Source organism: Anguilla anguilla, chromosome 12, assembly GCF_013347855.1.
Source record: "Anguilla anguilla isolate fAngAng1 chromosome 12, fAngAng1.pri, whole genome shotgun sequence".
Taxonomy (NCBI): Eukaryota; Metazoa; Chordata; class Actinopteri; order Anguilliformes; family Anguillidae; genus Anguilla; species Anguilla anguilla.
In genome coordinates, this window is record NC_049212.1 from 16,569,500 (window position 1) to 16,584,203 (window position 14,704).

A 14,704-nucleotide genomic window follows, 5' to 3' on the forward strand; every position below is an offset into this window, starting at 1 on the left:
GCCGTTTGTCATTTAACTGCTCTTTACTGTTGTCATGTACAGGTGCAAGTGATGGGCGTGGCTCCACTCCTTGCAAGGACAAAGAAAAACGAGAGGTGAGTCCATGAGAAAGGGGGTGGATTGAGGGCGAGAGAGAGAGGAATGAGCCCCCCTCCACTCATAAAGGATAATGTTGAGCAGATGTGCTCTTATCTGACCCCGAGCTCAGCGACATGACGTCACCTCGTGGCTGCTTGCTGCTGGAGTGGAAACATTCATCTCTGTCATTGATACCAGAGGCCCTGCTCGCCTGCCAGGGGTTTGTGTTCCACTCGAGCTATCCCACACCAGTTAATTAAGCTAATTACTGCCACGGTGGAGTCGGTTTCAATGCCTGTTCTGTGTTCTGAGGTTGAGTGGAGGGTGAGAAACTTGTCTTATGTCCTACAAGAACTGAGCCAGACTGGTCCATTGCCTCAGACACTTCCATTTACTCCAGCAGAATGCGTATCGGAAAGGTTTCTGTCGCTAGCTGCGTGAATGTGTTTCTAAGGATTAAGAGTGATGGCCTGTGTTTGTATTGAGCAGTATCTTGAGTTTTTATTTATTTATCAGTGATTACAGTCTTCATCATCGGGTTTAACATTCTCAGGGAAGCAGGCAGTTTTGTTTCTGTTTTTAGCTGTTCTGAGACCGACGGTGGTGTTTGTAGCCACGACAGCGTTGTCTCCTGGCCCCTCTGACCTGACAGTTGGTTAGCTAACCCCCACCTTCAATGTCCATATTTAGATATGCAACGGAGGGCCTTACGGGTGATGCTGAATGACGCACCGCTGTGGCAACAATCAGGCCAGAAATAGCAGCGGTCGTGTGACTGCTAACGGAAACATTGGAGCCGCTTCACTTCGGGGGGAGTGTGACTCGGATTAGCGCAGGACGCCCAACTGTAAACACTGGATTAAAAGCACCCTCTTAATCTGGCGCAAGGCACAGGGCAACAGGGTCCTGGTCGCTAATTGTAAGCGTTTACAGCATTGGCGCTGAGGGACAGTGTGCTTTCTGCATGTCTACAGTGTTTGGTGTATGGCTGCGTGAGCGTGTGTGTCGTGGGTGTCGGAAGAGTACCCACGTTGTGGGGACCGTTCACTGAGGCAGTGTGGGGACCGTTACCCTGTGGGAGAAAAGGCAGGGTTTCAGCCATGTCATTTAGGCAGGGGAGCCGGGTGAGCGAGTGCCATCACTGACCGATGACCCCGTGCCTCTGCTCCTGACAAAACCTCGCTCGGTCCCGCAAGAGAAGCAAAAACAAAACAAGCTCTTCAACAAAAGGTTATATCTGCACTGCAAGTCTTTTTTCTGAACCACATTTATCTATGTTTGCTCTATAATCGTTCTCTTACTGCTTTTGTTTCATGTATCCTGCCATTACAGACTTGTAGGTCGCCCTATATTTGGCATCCTCATCCATGCCAAATGAAAGCATTCAGAATGAACACTTATTACATTCTCTATAAACACGAATAACAAGCATCCTTGGCATTCTGAGACACTTGGAGCATACAATTTACAATGTGCAGTCTAGTCATTTAGCAGAGGCCTTTAGCCAAAGCAACTTAGAAAGTGCATTTCCCATGGTGAGCACACACTGCTGGAGGTAGAGCTAGTCAAAGTTAAAATCATTTCAGTGCCACTGTCATGGCGCACGCGTTGGGACCTGCGAGATGGAGGAGGAGTAGTGCTAGTGTTGTTCTCTTAAACAGAAAAATTGTGGTGTAGTCTAAAAAAAAAAGTGTTTTTAGATGTTTATGGAAAATAGCCAGTGAATCTGCCTTCCTGGCTGTTTGGGGAAGGTTATTCTGCCATCAGGGGATGAGGTCACAAGTGCCGGGGCTCTGGGGAGCAGAATGATTTTAACTTTGACTATCTCTAGCTCTAGCAGTGTGTGCGTACCATGGGAAATGCGCTTTCTAAGTTGCTTTGGCTAAAGGCTTCTGCTAAATGAGCGTTTCGGAATGCCAAGGATGCTTGTTACTCGTGTTCATAGAGAATGTAATAAGTGTTCGTTCTGAATGCTGAATGTTCTTTGAATGCGATGGGACAGCCAGCTGGTGATGGGAGGCTGAATGGAGAGGCCTGGTTGCAGTGTGTTGTGTAATCAGTCTCACTATCTAAAAACAGGAAGCAGCAGTACCATACGCAGCTTGCGATGCCAATGTGACTGATTTGAATTGAATGAAAACCTTTATTGCCCTGAAGGGAATTTTGCTTGCATGAGGGCAGTCACTAGAAGCCAGCGCAGGCAAAAGAGTAGCTTTTGCAAATTCAGGCAGGTTGGAGCAGGTTTGAAGACCGCCTGGGCAGCAGTATCCTGTACTGCAGTGGCCCGACGGCACGTGGCTGTTTAGCCCCTCGGAAGAAGAAGGGGCAGATTCTCACGATGTGGTTAAGGGAGAATCCGCAGGACCCGGCGTGAGATGAAGCTCAGCAAAAGGCGAATTCAACGTGATGCATCTGGCGCAAACACATACTTCAGGCATTCCTGCTATTGTAGCATCTCATTGGACCGCATTACTTCAGTGTGGAATTAATTGGAAACTTGAAAAGGCCACTTGTCATGAATCATATGTTTGACCCTGTTTGATAGAGTTTCTGAAAGGATCACTAAAAAAAGTTGAAATCCTTCTGGATAGGCTGCTTTGACACACCCTATGACCACACAAACACACAAACACACAGTCACACACATACACATACCTCATCTGTACACATCAGCTCATTAACCATCTGATCTGAGAGCTGTCTTGTTTATTGTTTTGGCCTTAAAACTCTAAAGAAAACATCTTTTGTGCACAGAAATCCAGCTGTAAATTCCACCAAGCTTATTGCTTTATTTAATGTCATTTGACCTCAGCAAAAGTGGTTTTATTTTTTATAAATGCTCATTAATGGGGAAATACTGAACAGCATGCAATTGTTTTTAATTAAGGAGTCTTGTGCTAGGTCACATAAGGTTAGAGGTCTGTGGAAGAGTGGGAGCATAAGGCCTTATAGTGTGAGCAATGGGGACATATTGTGTGTTGGGAGGGCATTGTTATTGCCGGGGTTTGTTGAATGTGAGTTTTGCGAGTTGTGGTTTGATGGTTAGGGGTGTAGTGTGTTGTGGGATACAGTGTCAGCGTTGGGGATATAGCGTGTATATTACGGTTGTGTCGGGGGAGGAATGAGGATATGTAGCCTTTACAGACTGTGTGGCTCTGTGGTGGGTTTTTTAAGGCTGTATTTGTACACTGGAATGACGTGACCCCATTAAAGGCATGTTCCCCCGACATAATTAGACCCAGAAGTTTCTGGTATTCTTTCTGTACCATCAGAGCAGACTGGTCCTGGCACCAAACCTGGTCACAAGGTCACAGCCTGACCTCACCCTATTTTGTGTGTGCGTGCATGTGTTACAGAGAGATATATTTCATTGTTTTTTTTGTTTTTCTTTCGTCCCCTTTAAAATGCTTTTAGTTTTGTTCTCAAATGCTTTGGCAATGCAAGTGTAAACCTGTCATGCCAATAAAACACTTTTGAACTTGAGCTTGAGAGTGAGGGATGGAGGCAGAGACTTCCACTGTGATAAGTCACTCATCTCATAACTACTGAAGCCTCCCCTTTTACCCCTACTTGCACAGAACACTGAAATATAACAGACCAAGGGCCACAGTGAGTCAGACTAGCAGTGGGATCTTTTTCATGTAATTGTGGGCAGAATATTGACTTGGAATTCTGAAACCCAAAGCCACGCTCAGCTTATGAGAATCATTCAAAATGTATTAGGGTGCCAGAGAATAGCAGGTTTTAGGCCCAGTCCTGCAGCCAGATTTGAATGTGCGTCCATTCAGACATTCAGAATGTTAAACTAGTGAAATTCTTAAAGCTCATAATTATCTTTATGACGTACTCTCCAGCAACAGGAAGTTAATCTTTTACAAGCCTATTTGTATCCTGTGAGCTTCGAATCACAGTATTTGTAAATCACTGTGATTCAGCAGAAATGTAGACGCTCCGCTGCGTCGGTGATCGTCAACAACAAGTGACGTCAGAGAAAACCTGAGCTGCTTTATAGTGTTGTGCCATGAAGTCTGGATCAAGTTCTGCTCAGTGGTGACATGACAGAGTTTAGAGATCAGAGAAACAGTAAGATCTCTAAGCCTTGTGAAAAAGGCACAGCGTCAGTAAGACTTTAAAATAATGCGATTACGCCATCCTTTTTCCCCCTCAGTCTTGTTACACTCTCTGTGCTGTAACTTAGAACTGAGTCAAATATGTATTTTAAATTATTTGGCGTTGTCTGATCGTGTATTAAGTCTACTAAAGAGTGTGTGTACTACAGGCAACCAGATGCACAGTTTCACATGTCATCCCTAACAGACGGGGGTCTAAAGTCGTCTCACTCAGTTCTCTGCGTGTTATACGGCCTTTGTCAACCGGAGGCAGTGAGAGGGTGGGATGGTCCCGCATTAGAACCATCGGAGTCAGGTAGATTCAAACGCTGTGAATAGAAAATGCACGAGCGCCATTCCCAGAATTCTTAGTCCACAAATGAAGGGAAACAAAAGTGAGCTATTGTTAAAGTCTGTGGGCAAATATGCAGGCCAGATAGCACAAATACTAGCACTTGGTTAGGCTCGTATTTCAAATCGTACCATTTAAATGGCCTGTACCAGCTGTTGTACTGAGTTGAATTTATGAGGAAAATGTGAAAATTTTCCCGCTTAGCACCACTTTGCCTTCATCACTCTCACCCTTACATCTGCTGTTTACGCAGTGTGAAGCTCGGATGAGGCCTGACATAAGCTTCTTTATTTACTTTGGGCTGTAAAGATGAGAGTAAGAGAATTTCAAAACTACATTACAGAGCGCTTGTTTGTTCTCTGACTTCAGGATTGAGGATAAACTGTTGGTTTGGTGTACTCTGGCAAGCCTTGTGCTGCAAAGAATGGTAATAATGGTCTTTAGGGATCGCTCCTTCTGGGGGCTGTCAGACTGATGTCTAGCAGGATTTAGGTTCACTGATCTTTAAGTTTTGTGCATTAGCTAAAAATGGGCTACATGAATTAGATGTGCCGTTCAAATTATTTAAAGTTCAATGAGTTTTAACAGATTACACACAAAATGGGGTCCTAAAACATACCCCGAGACACTGGTGTCCTAGGTTGTCCCCGTGTCATGTTTTAGGTAACCCTATCTGGACCCCAAGTGAACACTTTGACCCTTAATCTTTAGAAAGTTAGCATGCTATCAAACAACCAGCTGGTATTTTAGATCAGTGGTTCTCAAGTTCGGTCCTAGTGGATTCGTGTCTGTTCTGGTTTTCTTTACAGCCAATCCCTTGTTCAGTGAAGGTTTTTGAACATGTATGTTTATGTTCTTTCTGATTTCATCCTTAAACTTGTTAAAACTATGCGGGTTTGGCGCATTATTTACATTGTCTTTCAATTCTTCATTATCTACCTAATATTTAGTTATAGTGGCTACATGTCCACACTTTCACCAATTAGGAACCAGTTGATTCCCCTTAGTCTTGAATTTGATCAGTTACAGATTTTTTGTACCTCTCTATAACTAATCATTGCTATATAGCATGTAAGTATGGGACTTTCATTCTTCATGGCATGCATGACAAATTCTGACATAATGTGGCTTGAGATAATAAACAATCCCTCAAAACATGAAAAACGCAATTAAGAAAACATCTTGTTAAAATTCTGGGATTGCAATTGTGGTTGTAACTAAAACCAGCGTATACCAGGGTCTCCCTGGACTGAATTTGAGAACCATTTTATGTAAAAATCTTATTTTTCCTCAGAATGCAAAATCTGTAATGAAACGTTAGTTTTAACTCTTTAGATACTACAATAATGTAAGCTGTGAATCACCATTTTGCTTTTGGACCCAGAATAAAATGGATTATGGATAAGTGTTTGCTGTACTGTTCTCAAAGTATTGTGACAAACTGGAATTAATTAGGCTAGAACTGATGGCAGATGAAAATAGAAGTGTGTTTGGCCTGAGGTGCAGTTCTCATTTTCTAATGCAACTATACATATAAAATGGCTTCTCACTTCAGCACTGCTTCTCTGGGGGAGGGGAGGGGGGAGGATTCTGTGACAGGTGTGTGGGTGATGGACGTACATCACAGGTGTGGAAGGCATAGCTGCCAAGTAGTGAACTGGATTTAACGACCCTAATCTGTGTGTTATAAAGATGGAGGCCTGTGGTCCTATTCCTCTCACTTGTGTTGATGATGGCTGATTGAAAGACCATATGCTCACCCTATGTGATAGACCCCCCCCCCACACACACACACACATACACACACACACGCACACACACGCACACACAAAGAAATCCTAACATTGAAACCAAGACTCCCTGAAACACAGCACACTTGACAGAATAACCTCAGAAAAACCTTCACTGCAAATCACAGTATTTCCCTTCTCACTTGTGTGTAACACAAATGTGTTTATCCAAAAAAAAAGATTTTTTCCCCACATGACTATGATCCAGTTTCAGTTGTATAATATTTCACTTACAGTAATATAATTGCCCTTTAAAGGTTTCTGAAACGTGATACTTGAAGCTAAATTTAGTGTTCTGTGTGTGTGTGTGTGTGTGCGCGCGCGCATGTGCCTGGAGATTTAGGCATCTTAACACAACTTCTTCCTTTGAAACCGCAGTCTAGTGTTGCAGTAGTGCAAGTCAGAATTCACACTGCTGTGTTCAGGCTTATGGCTGCACTGCAGGTGCAGAATCGTGAGTGAGTGAGTGAGTGAGTGAGTGAGTGAGTGAGTGAGTGAGTGAGTCAGTGAGTCAGTCAGTCAGTCAGTCAGTCAGTCAGTCAGTCAGTCAGTCAGTCAGTCAGTCAGTCAGTCAGTCAGTCAGTCAGTCAGTCAGTCAGTCAGTCAGTCAGTCCATGTGTGACTTTGTTAGGTAGTTAATGTGTGTGAACGTAGTACTTGCAAGTGAGACCACTGAGCTGCGTTAGAGGACTGCTCTTGAAGAGTTGTGTTAGCCTATCTTTAAAAATGCAAATTGAGCTGTAAAAGCACAGGCTTTTACTCACCCAGTCTGATCGCAGTGACATGGCTAGAGGAAGAGAGATGTTACACATCCCAGTAATCCCAGTAATCCAAACAAGCTGGTTTCACCAGTGACATGTAACATTTCCTCAGTGGACAGGCATTAAAGACCCTGCCCTGCCTGCTCCCGCAGGAGAAAGACCACCTGAAGGACAGCCCCACGATGCACTGCTCTCTTTCAGGTCTATTTCTAAACAACAAAGGAACCTCCTAATGACACACACCAGCTACATTAGATAAGATCACAGTAACTTAATATAACTGCATTGTGTGTGTGCGTGTGTGTGTGTGTTTGCAGTGTATGTGTGTGTGTGTGTGTGCGCCATCTCATGTTTCATAGCTGATAAACATTGCTGGAATTACTGCATCTATGCTTTTACATTTTAATGGACCTATTCATTTACTTCCCTTAGAGGTTTTCTAAAGTGACTCAAGGGACAGCAATGCCTTGACACACTGTTTACCCTTGATGAGCCCTAGGGGGTGAAATAAATACTCCCACAACCTTCCACCATCACAGCCAATACCAGCCCCACCCCTTACCTCTTACCCCACTGCCCCTCTCCACCCCCCGAGACCCCCACCCCCCATGCATTTAATTATGAAAGATGTTTAAGTGAGTGAGTGACTGAACGAGTGTGTACGTGCCTGCGTGCGAGTTTTCACGTGTGAATCTGAGTGTTCATGTGCGTGAGCTGAGTCAGATCACTCTCTGTGTTCGACACAGATTCCACCCGTGCCTCTTATGTAAATTATGGCTAATTTCGTCCTCACCTTTAAACCTGTGGGTTAAGAGACAGCATTATGGATGCCCGGGTGAGGGGTGGGACCTGTTGCCAACTGAAACTGGATCTCCTGTGCTGTAAGAGCCCCTGACAGAGCCCCTGTATCCCTCCTTTACTTGTTTTGGAATTCCCAGGCAAATATATCCTCAGGTCTCTGACAACCGCTGCAGGGAAACTGTGAGCGATCAACGGTAAGACACGCCCCTCTGTGTGAGGCCCCGCCTCCCCTGCGTCACTCACAGAAATGTATCAGCTGCTGCCCTGTGTTCTCGGAGCCCAGGCCTCCTTACAGTGCTGTCCTAATGAACTGAGCACCGCCCTTGTGGAGAGAGAGAGCGGCCGACAGACAAAGAAGGGCATATTATGCCATTGATGATTTACTGTGTACCACTCCCATGGAGACAGACAGACACAGTAACGCATACGTGCGCAAACACAATGCCAGAAGTAACACAGCCTCAGTTAAGTCCAGCTCCCGTGTTCTGCCTTTAGGGTTCAGACTGAATGAGGAGTTTAATCTCATCCCCTGTTTTAAGGTTATTTATTCTATGGTCATTTGGCCATCATTCTGGTCTGATGGTGTAAATCACACAGTGGGAGTTGTAATGCAGCTAAATACTCTTGTGTCTTTCGTATATGTACACTGTAAATGGTGCACACTCATGTTGTAGCCAAACCTAGCATAGTACTGGAACAGTTTACCAATGCTGTCTTATCGTTCTTTATAACTTTAAAATGACTCTTCAGTAAATTGAAGTGCGACATGGTGGGGACATAAATGAGAAGTTCACAGCGCTGTGATCCGTTACACTGTTGCTCAGTGGTTGATGTCAATGGCTGCGTCAGTTATGGCAGCTGCACCAGGTATTTCAGGCATCTGAAATTCCCTTGTATTTCTGTTTCCACCATCCTTCTCAAACTGGGTCATGTGACGGCCAAACTGCTCATGTTTTTGGTTGTTGTTTTTTCTTTTTTTTCTTTTTCCCCAGTTTTGAAAAAGCCTCTGTGCTCTCTTTAAACCTTTAAAGAGTAGGTTTTTTGTACTGTTTTTTCTCCCCCCAGAATTACAAGTCTGTGTTCTTGAACTCCATTGCTTTCAGTTACCAGTAGTGATAGCTACATCTGCAACAGAATGTTCAGTTTAGAACAGTATAATCGCATATTTGTGATCTTGCGACTTAAAGGGTTGAATCTGAGACACTGCGCATGTCCTCTGAGACATACGTCAGTCAGTCGACCTTTCATTCCCATGTTGAACCCTGCCAGTCGAGCCGTGGCGGCGACTGCGCCGAGTGGCTGCGCAGCTAACGCAGCTGGCGCAGGGAGGTCTGAGGCATCTGAGTGACCGTGGGTGGCAGTATGGAGCGCTGAGGCAGGGAGGGCCCTGCAGATTACACCCCTCCCACCCCTCCCTGGATGGAGCTGTGGGAAATCATGGTTCCCCCTGGGAGACTCCTGGCCCCAGTCTGAATGGGCCACCATATTTGAGTCTGGACACAGGGTGCATAGCTACACTAAATACTGTAGTTGGATGTGCCATTTGGGAGCACTTTTCGCTTTGAGTATAAAAGACACATAATTAGACATAATTAATTTGTACAAAATCACTTATGAGTTGTCATGGCCTCATTAAATGCTGGTATATCGGTGAAAATGGTATGGCATCAACTCTTTGTTGTGATGCATAATTGAATTTAAGTGCGATGCCACATGCATTTTAACATAAACAGTGATTGCTTGGCTGTGGCTATAGTATATGTGTCAAAATATAAACCATGAACGTTTCCGTGCATTCACTGGGCTATTATTTAGCTGAGATGGAGATTAGCACTTTTTGTGAATTGTCATGTATGTGCGTAGTGTGAGACCGAGAGGAAGTGTTTTTGCTGGGTCAGTAAATGGTTAAAGGGACGGCAGCCCAAAGCTTTGCTGTTGTTATGAGGTTACCCTGGAAACAGGAGTGGAATGTTGGGGCTGGTGGAGGGGTTCAGGCAAGCCAGCAGGGACAGCGCATGCTTGGCGGTCACCCTGGTAACATTCTCACCACCCTGAAGGGCCCGAGTTTTCTCTGTCTTTGTGGGAATATCTGTGATATATATATACACACACACACGCACACGCACACGCACACACACACACACACACACACATATGCATGCGCACTCGCACATAAACACATCTCACACGTAGCTACATGAGGAAATGAAAAACAGGCTTTCGACATTTGTTGTAGATCTGTGTGTATGTGTGTGTGTGTGTGTGTGTGTGTGCGCGCGCATGGAGGAAAGAGAAATACATCGTCTCCTGTAGGAATTTTCCACTTATTGCCCCTCTGCCACCCCCTCTTTGCCTTACTCTTTCATCCTCTCAATTTCCCTCATTTTGTTTTCTGATGCTCTCTTTTGTTCTCTTTCCCCTTGTCCTCTCCCTCTCTCCTTCTCCTTGCTTTCTGCCCGTTTCTTGTTATTTCTTTGTCCCTAATGTTTTCTCTTTTCCACCTTCATCTTACATTCAAAGTAAAAATGAAAATGATATTTTTGACGTCACATTGTTGATAATTATTGGTAAGCAAATACATATTTTACTAAAAATATTAATTGCGCCCCCTCTCCTCTGTCCCTTACAGGATGCAATTCAGCATATTTAGTGTCTATATTGATTTCTCACTAATCTGACCTCTGATCTGATGTGCAAGTTGTCAAACTGTGGCATTGCAAAATACAAAGGTTAAGATATTTCAGTGTACAGTGCCTTATTCAGGACTGAGTCAGTTACTGTTTTCTGTGTTGGCTGGTTGGTAATTTCACCACATACACAATACAGCTTTCTCTAGCAGCAGTTTTGGTAGGGATACTAATATTTAAGCATGTAATAATTGCCAAAATCAACAATTTGCACTTTTGTATTTTGCAGCAACCTTGTTTGATGCATAATTGTTCTGAGGGTGTGTCCCCGAGAGTCCCCCATCAGTTAAGCAGACCGGTCAGTTACAGTATGAGAGCAGATCGGCAGTGTGCCTCGATTGGCTAACATGGCCACCTGGTGGTGCATGTAGCATTAACATCTCTGTCCTTTGATGACTTTAGACACAGCATAACCAAGGAATTTCCTCCTGTTTTTCTAATCCATGGAATATGTGCTACAGTGCAGAAACGGACACGTGCAGGGCAGATGGGAATCAGCAGGTCTGTTTTTCTTTTGCTCTAATGGACATTTCACCCCAATTTAGCTGCAGCCCAAAAGGAGATTGTATAAAAGTAATTTCTCATTGATAATCACCCCCTATTTGTTTAATTGGGATGCATTCAGTAGATCACAAGACTGTAACACAGTGCTGGGAGAATGTGAGAATATTATTGAGAAACATTCGGACAGCATTGAAGGAAAGCTCTTGCTTATAATTCTGTTAGCAATGATGGTGGTGTGGTCACTATTCCTCTGTCTGTCTGTAGATGCACAGCCATGCTAGTAAACTTGTTCGCTATCAAAAACACAAGAGGCCAGTCGTTAAGTCTGCATTTCTTCTCAATGGAATGCAAAAACATATTTATTTCTCATCTTCTGTAAATTCTCAAAAAAAAAACAGTTACAATAAGCATACCTTTTCAACATATTCAAAAAAATAAAACTGAAACACTCTCAGTGCAAGAAAGACATATACAGTGACATCACTGTGCTTTTCTTAGATTCCACAGTTCACCTCAACACAAAATATACTGTACAGCACTATCCTGTATTCCAAATCTGCACCCACAGACGCGGAGACCAGAGTTTTAAACAATCATTTCATAACCGACCTGTGTGTTTAACAGCTCAGGACACGCACAGCAGGCAGGGGTTCTCTGGCCCCGTGTGAGCCTCAGGTGAGGCTGGTCTTTGATTGCACGCCGTGTTTGTCCTCCAGGTTGGGCCTCTGCATTAACCTGCAGTGCAGATATTTGGTAGCTCAATAGCATTGCTATTTGCTCTTTAAAAAGAAAAAAAGAAAAAACTCATTTTCATCAACCCCGCATTGTTTACCAGCTCACTGTGCAACTGAAACAGTGATTCTGACCGACACCCTCAGTGTGGGTGACCTTTAACCCCAAAGTGACCACCATGTCACAGTGAACCCTGGTCTCCAAGGCAACGCATTTAACAAAGATGTCCGCTGGCGCCGGTCAAGTGTGTGTTTGTGTGTGTGTGTGTGTGTGTGTGTGTGTCTTTCTGTCTTATCTGTCTGTCTGTGTATGTATGAATTTACGTATGCCTGTGTTTGTGCATGTGTGGCTTAGTGCACGTGTTGTGTTTTGGGGGGGTGGAGGAGGACAGGAAGGAGATAGGAGGAACAGGAAAGGGAGTGGGAGTTGGAGGCGACAGAGGGAGAATTGGAGTTGAGGGGTTAGGGGAGTTCTTTGGGAGAAGCCCCCACTGATGTCTCTCTTGGGGCTTGGCACTGTGGACAGTTAGGCTGTGTCTCCCTGAGTGGCCTGGTGTTCTGCATGTAGTCCTGCACATCACAGGAACACGTTCAGTAGTGCAAGGGGCTTCAGGTCCTACAGAGCAGACATGACCACTTATGAGACACGCAAGTGTCCAGTAAAGGGTCTACATGGTGCCTGGTTGCCCACTCATAGCAGTGGTGAACGGAGAGGGTTTGCTTTCGGACTGATGGTGATTCTAAGCCAGTTCCTGATGGTTTCACATGAAGATTTCCCATTAGCAGCTGATTCCACTTTACTGGATTGCATCGGTCATAGCATTAGCCTTGGGCACTTTAGAAGAAAACCATGTAGGTTGGCACCAAAAGAAGACCAGGTGTTAAGTTAAACTTTTACCTATTATTAAGTGAAATGATGTAATTTAAAGTGCATAAATGACATCAAGTGAAATGGAAAACAGGCTTTGAGCCATTATTTCTGAAAATGTAATGTTTCTACTGTCTGGACAGTGAGGTGTTTATCTCAGTATGATGTAGGGTAGTTTTCAGGAGGTGGCAGATTTAGCCCTTATTAATGGGCAGATCTGGAGCTATGGTTGCGGCACCCTTACAGACTGATGACCATTTACCGGGCAACCAGCCAATCACTGCTTATTACATGTCGCATTCAGCCAATTATCAGTCACAGTGGTATCAAACTCTTGTTGATGGAGTGGGGTCATGTACATTGGAAACGACACATCGTAGAAATGTTAATTTAAACAATTACTTATATTCAGTTTAAAGAGAACTACAATGAAAATTAAAAAGAAAACCTTTGACACGTTTAGCTTTCCACCCTAATTGTTTAAATTGGCCAAATGAAATACTTCAGGAAGCAATGGTAGTTTGCTGTGTGATGAGTGATGGAAAGGTATTTGAGTTCCTCTTTGACACGCAAATTCTCACCATTTTGTGTGAGAGCCGTGGTCATGGTGCAGAACAGGTAAAGATCATGGTCTGCATGTAGTTATTGCCACTACTCTGGTGTGTCCAGGGTAACAGCCTTGTTATTTCAGCTCACAGGTTTTAGCTGGCTGAAACAGGTTTGTCTCTAGCATCTGACTCTACACTCCTGTACAGGCACCATGATTCAAATGGCCTAATTCAGCGCTGGGCACACCCACACACTCATGTGCCCGTCCCATGCCTGGCACCACTGCGCCATCAGAAAGTCCCTGCCCTTCTGTTTCCTGTGCCAGGTCACCAGTGAAGCCTGACATCGCCTATGACATCACCTGTATCCGCAACACGTCACGTGACAGACGTCGTGAAGCTGCACACAGGTGAGGACTCTGTTCGGGCTCAATAAGGTGAGGATGGACAGGAAGGAGCTGGAAGTCTTCTATAGTCAAAGGGCTCCTGTAAACATCTCAATCCAACATGCCAAAATATATTCCATTCAAAATAGTACTTTTTATGACCTTAAGAAAATCAATCTTTAAGATTTTTTTAAAATATAAAAACAGTGACATACTCACTGAATTGACTTTAACACACATCATAATATTTTTCTCAACAAAGCGATATTGATGCATATGAGTGCCTCGCAATATAAATACCAAAACAAGATCCAAAAACAAAACGTCTCATCACTAAATCTACATTTCTTCATTTTTTTAAACATATTCCTCTTTGATTAGAAAATAGCTAATAATACTGAGTAGATTTCATATTAAGACAATAATTCAAATACAAAAATATGAAATATAAACAATTACAGTAAAACATGATCGTCTGAAACCCAGGATATTTTCGTTTGCTACACTGGACCACCCGCACGTCCCGACGTGCCCTCTTCCCTACTCTGATTGGCTCGATGCATTCCTGGTGCTGAGAGTGGGCGTGGCACCGGGGCGTGAGCCTATCAAATGGCGGTGTCCCAGAAGACGGTGGTGTGGGTGGAGTAAGGGGGCGGGCCATACTTTTTGGGGCCGTTGCTCTTCCTCCAGCTGGGGAGGACGGGCATGCTCTCCTGCTTGCACAGGCCCCGCTCCGCCCCCTGCTCCGGCCCCCGCCGCGCCCTGATCTCCCGGCACAGACTGCGCTTCTTCTCTATGGTCTCCATCATGGTGCTGTCCCCACACGCCCACGGCAAGAGCGCCACCTGCTGGGGGCACACAGGGTTGGTATTCCTGCACACTTTATCGTGAGCGCATGTGGGTATGTATGCATCCATCTGTCTGGGGCATAACTGCTGTGTGAAACATATCTTTTAAGAGTACTTCCTTACTGGGTATTGTTCAAATGTGGAGTGACATTTCTGCCATTAAGGCCATTGTAGGTGTTGCAGATTTTACTTTCAGTGGGTTACAAATTTACTGGAATACCAGATTTAAAAATGAAGATCT

At 44.3% G+C, this 14,704-nt stretch overlaps 1 protein-coding gene across 2 annotated transcripts in view; it reads right to left on the minus strand.

Moving 5' to 3' along the window:
• Nucleotides 1-11,401: 11,401 nt before the first annotated feature.
• nyap2a (neuronal tyrosine-phosphorylated phosphoinositide-3-kinase adaptor 2a) overlaps nucleotides 11,402-14,704 on the minus strand; it is a 29,112-nt gene continuing 25,809 nt past the window's right edge. Inside the window, exon 7 of one of the 2 annotated variants that reach the window (XM_035383832.1) lies at nucleotides 11,402-14,460. In XM_035383832.1, the coding sequence (XP_035239723.1) occupies nucleotides 14,221-14,460 (240 nt within the window). In that variant the 3' untranslated portion in view covers nucleotides 11,402-14,220. Of the gene's footprint in view, nucleotides 14,464-14,704 lie in introns of both variants that reach the window. The other variant, XM_035383831.1, reaches the window with a different exon arrangement.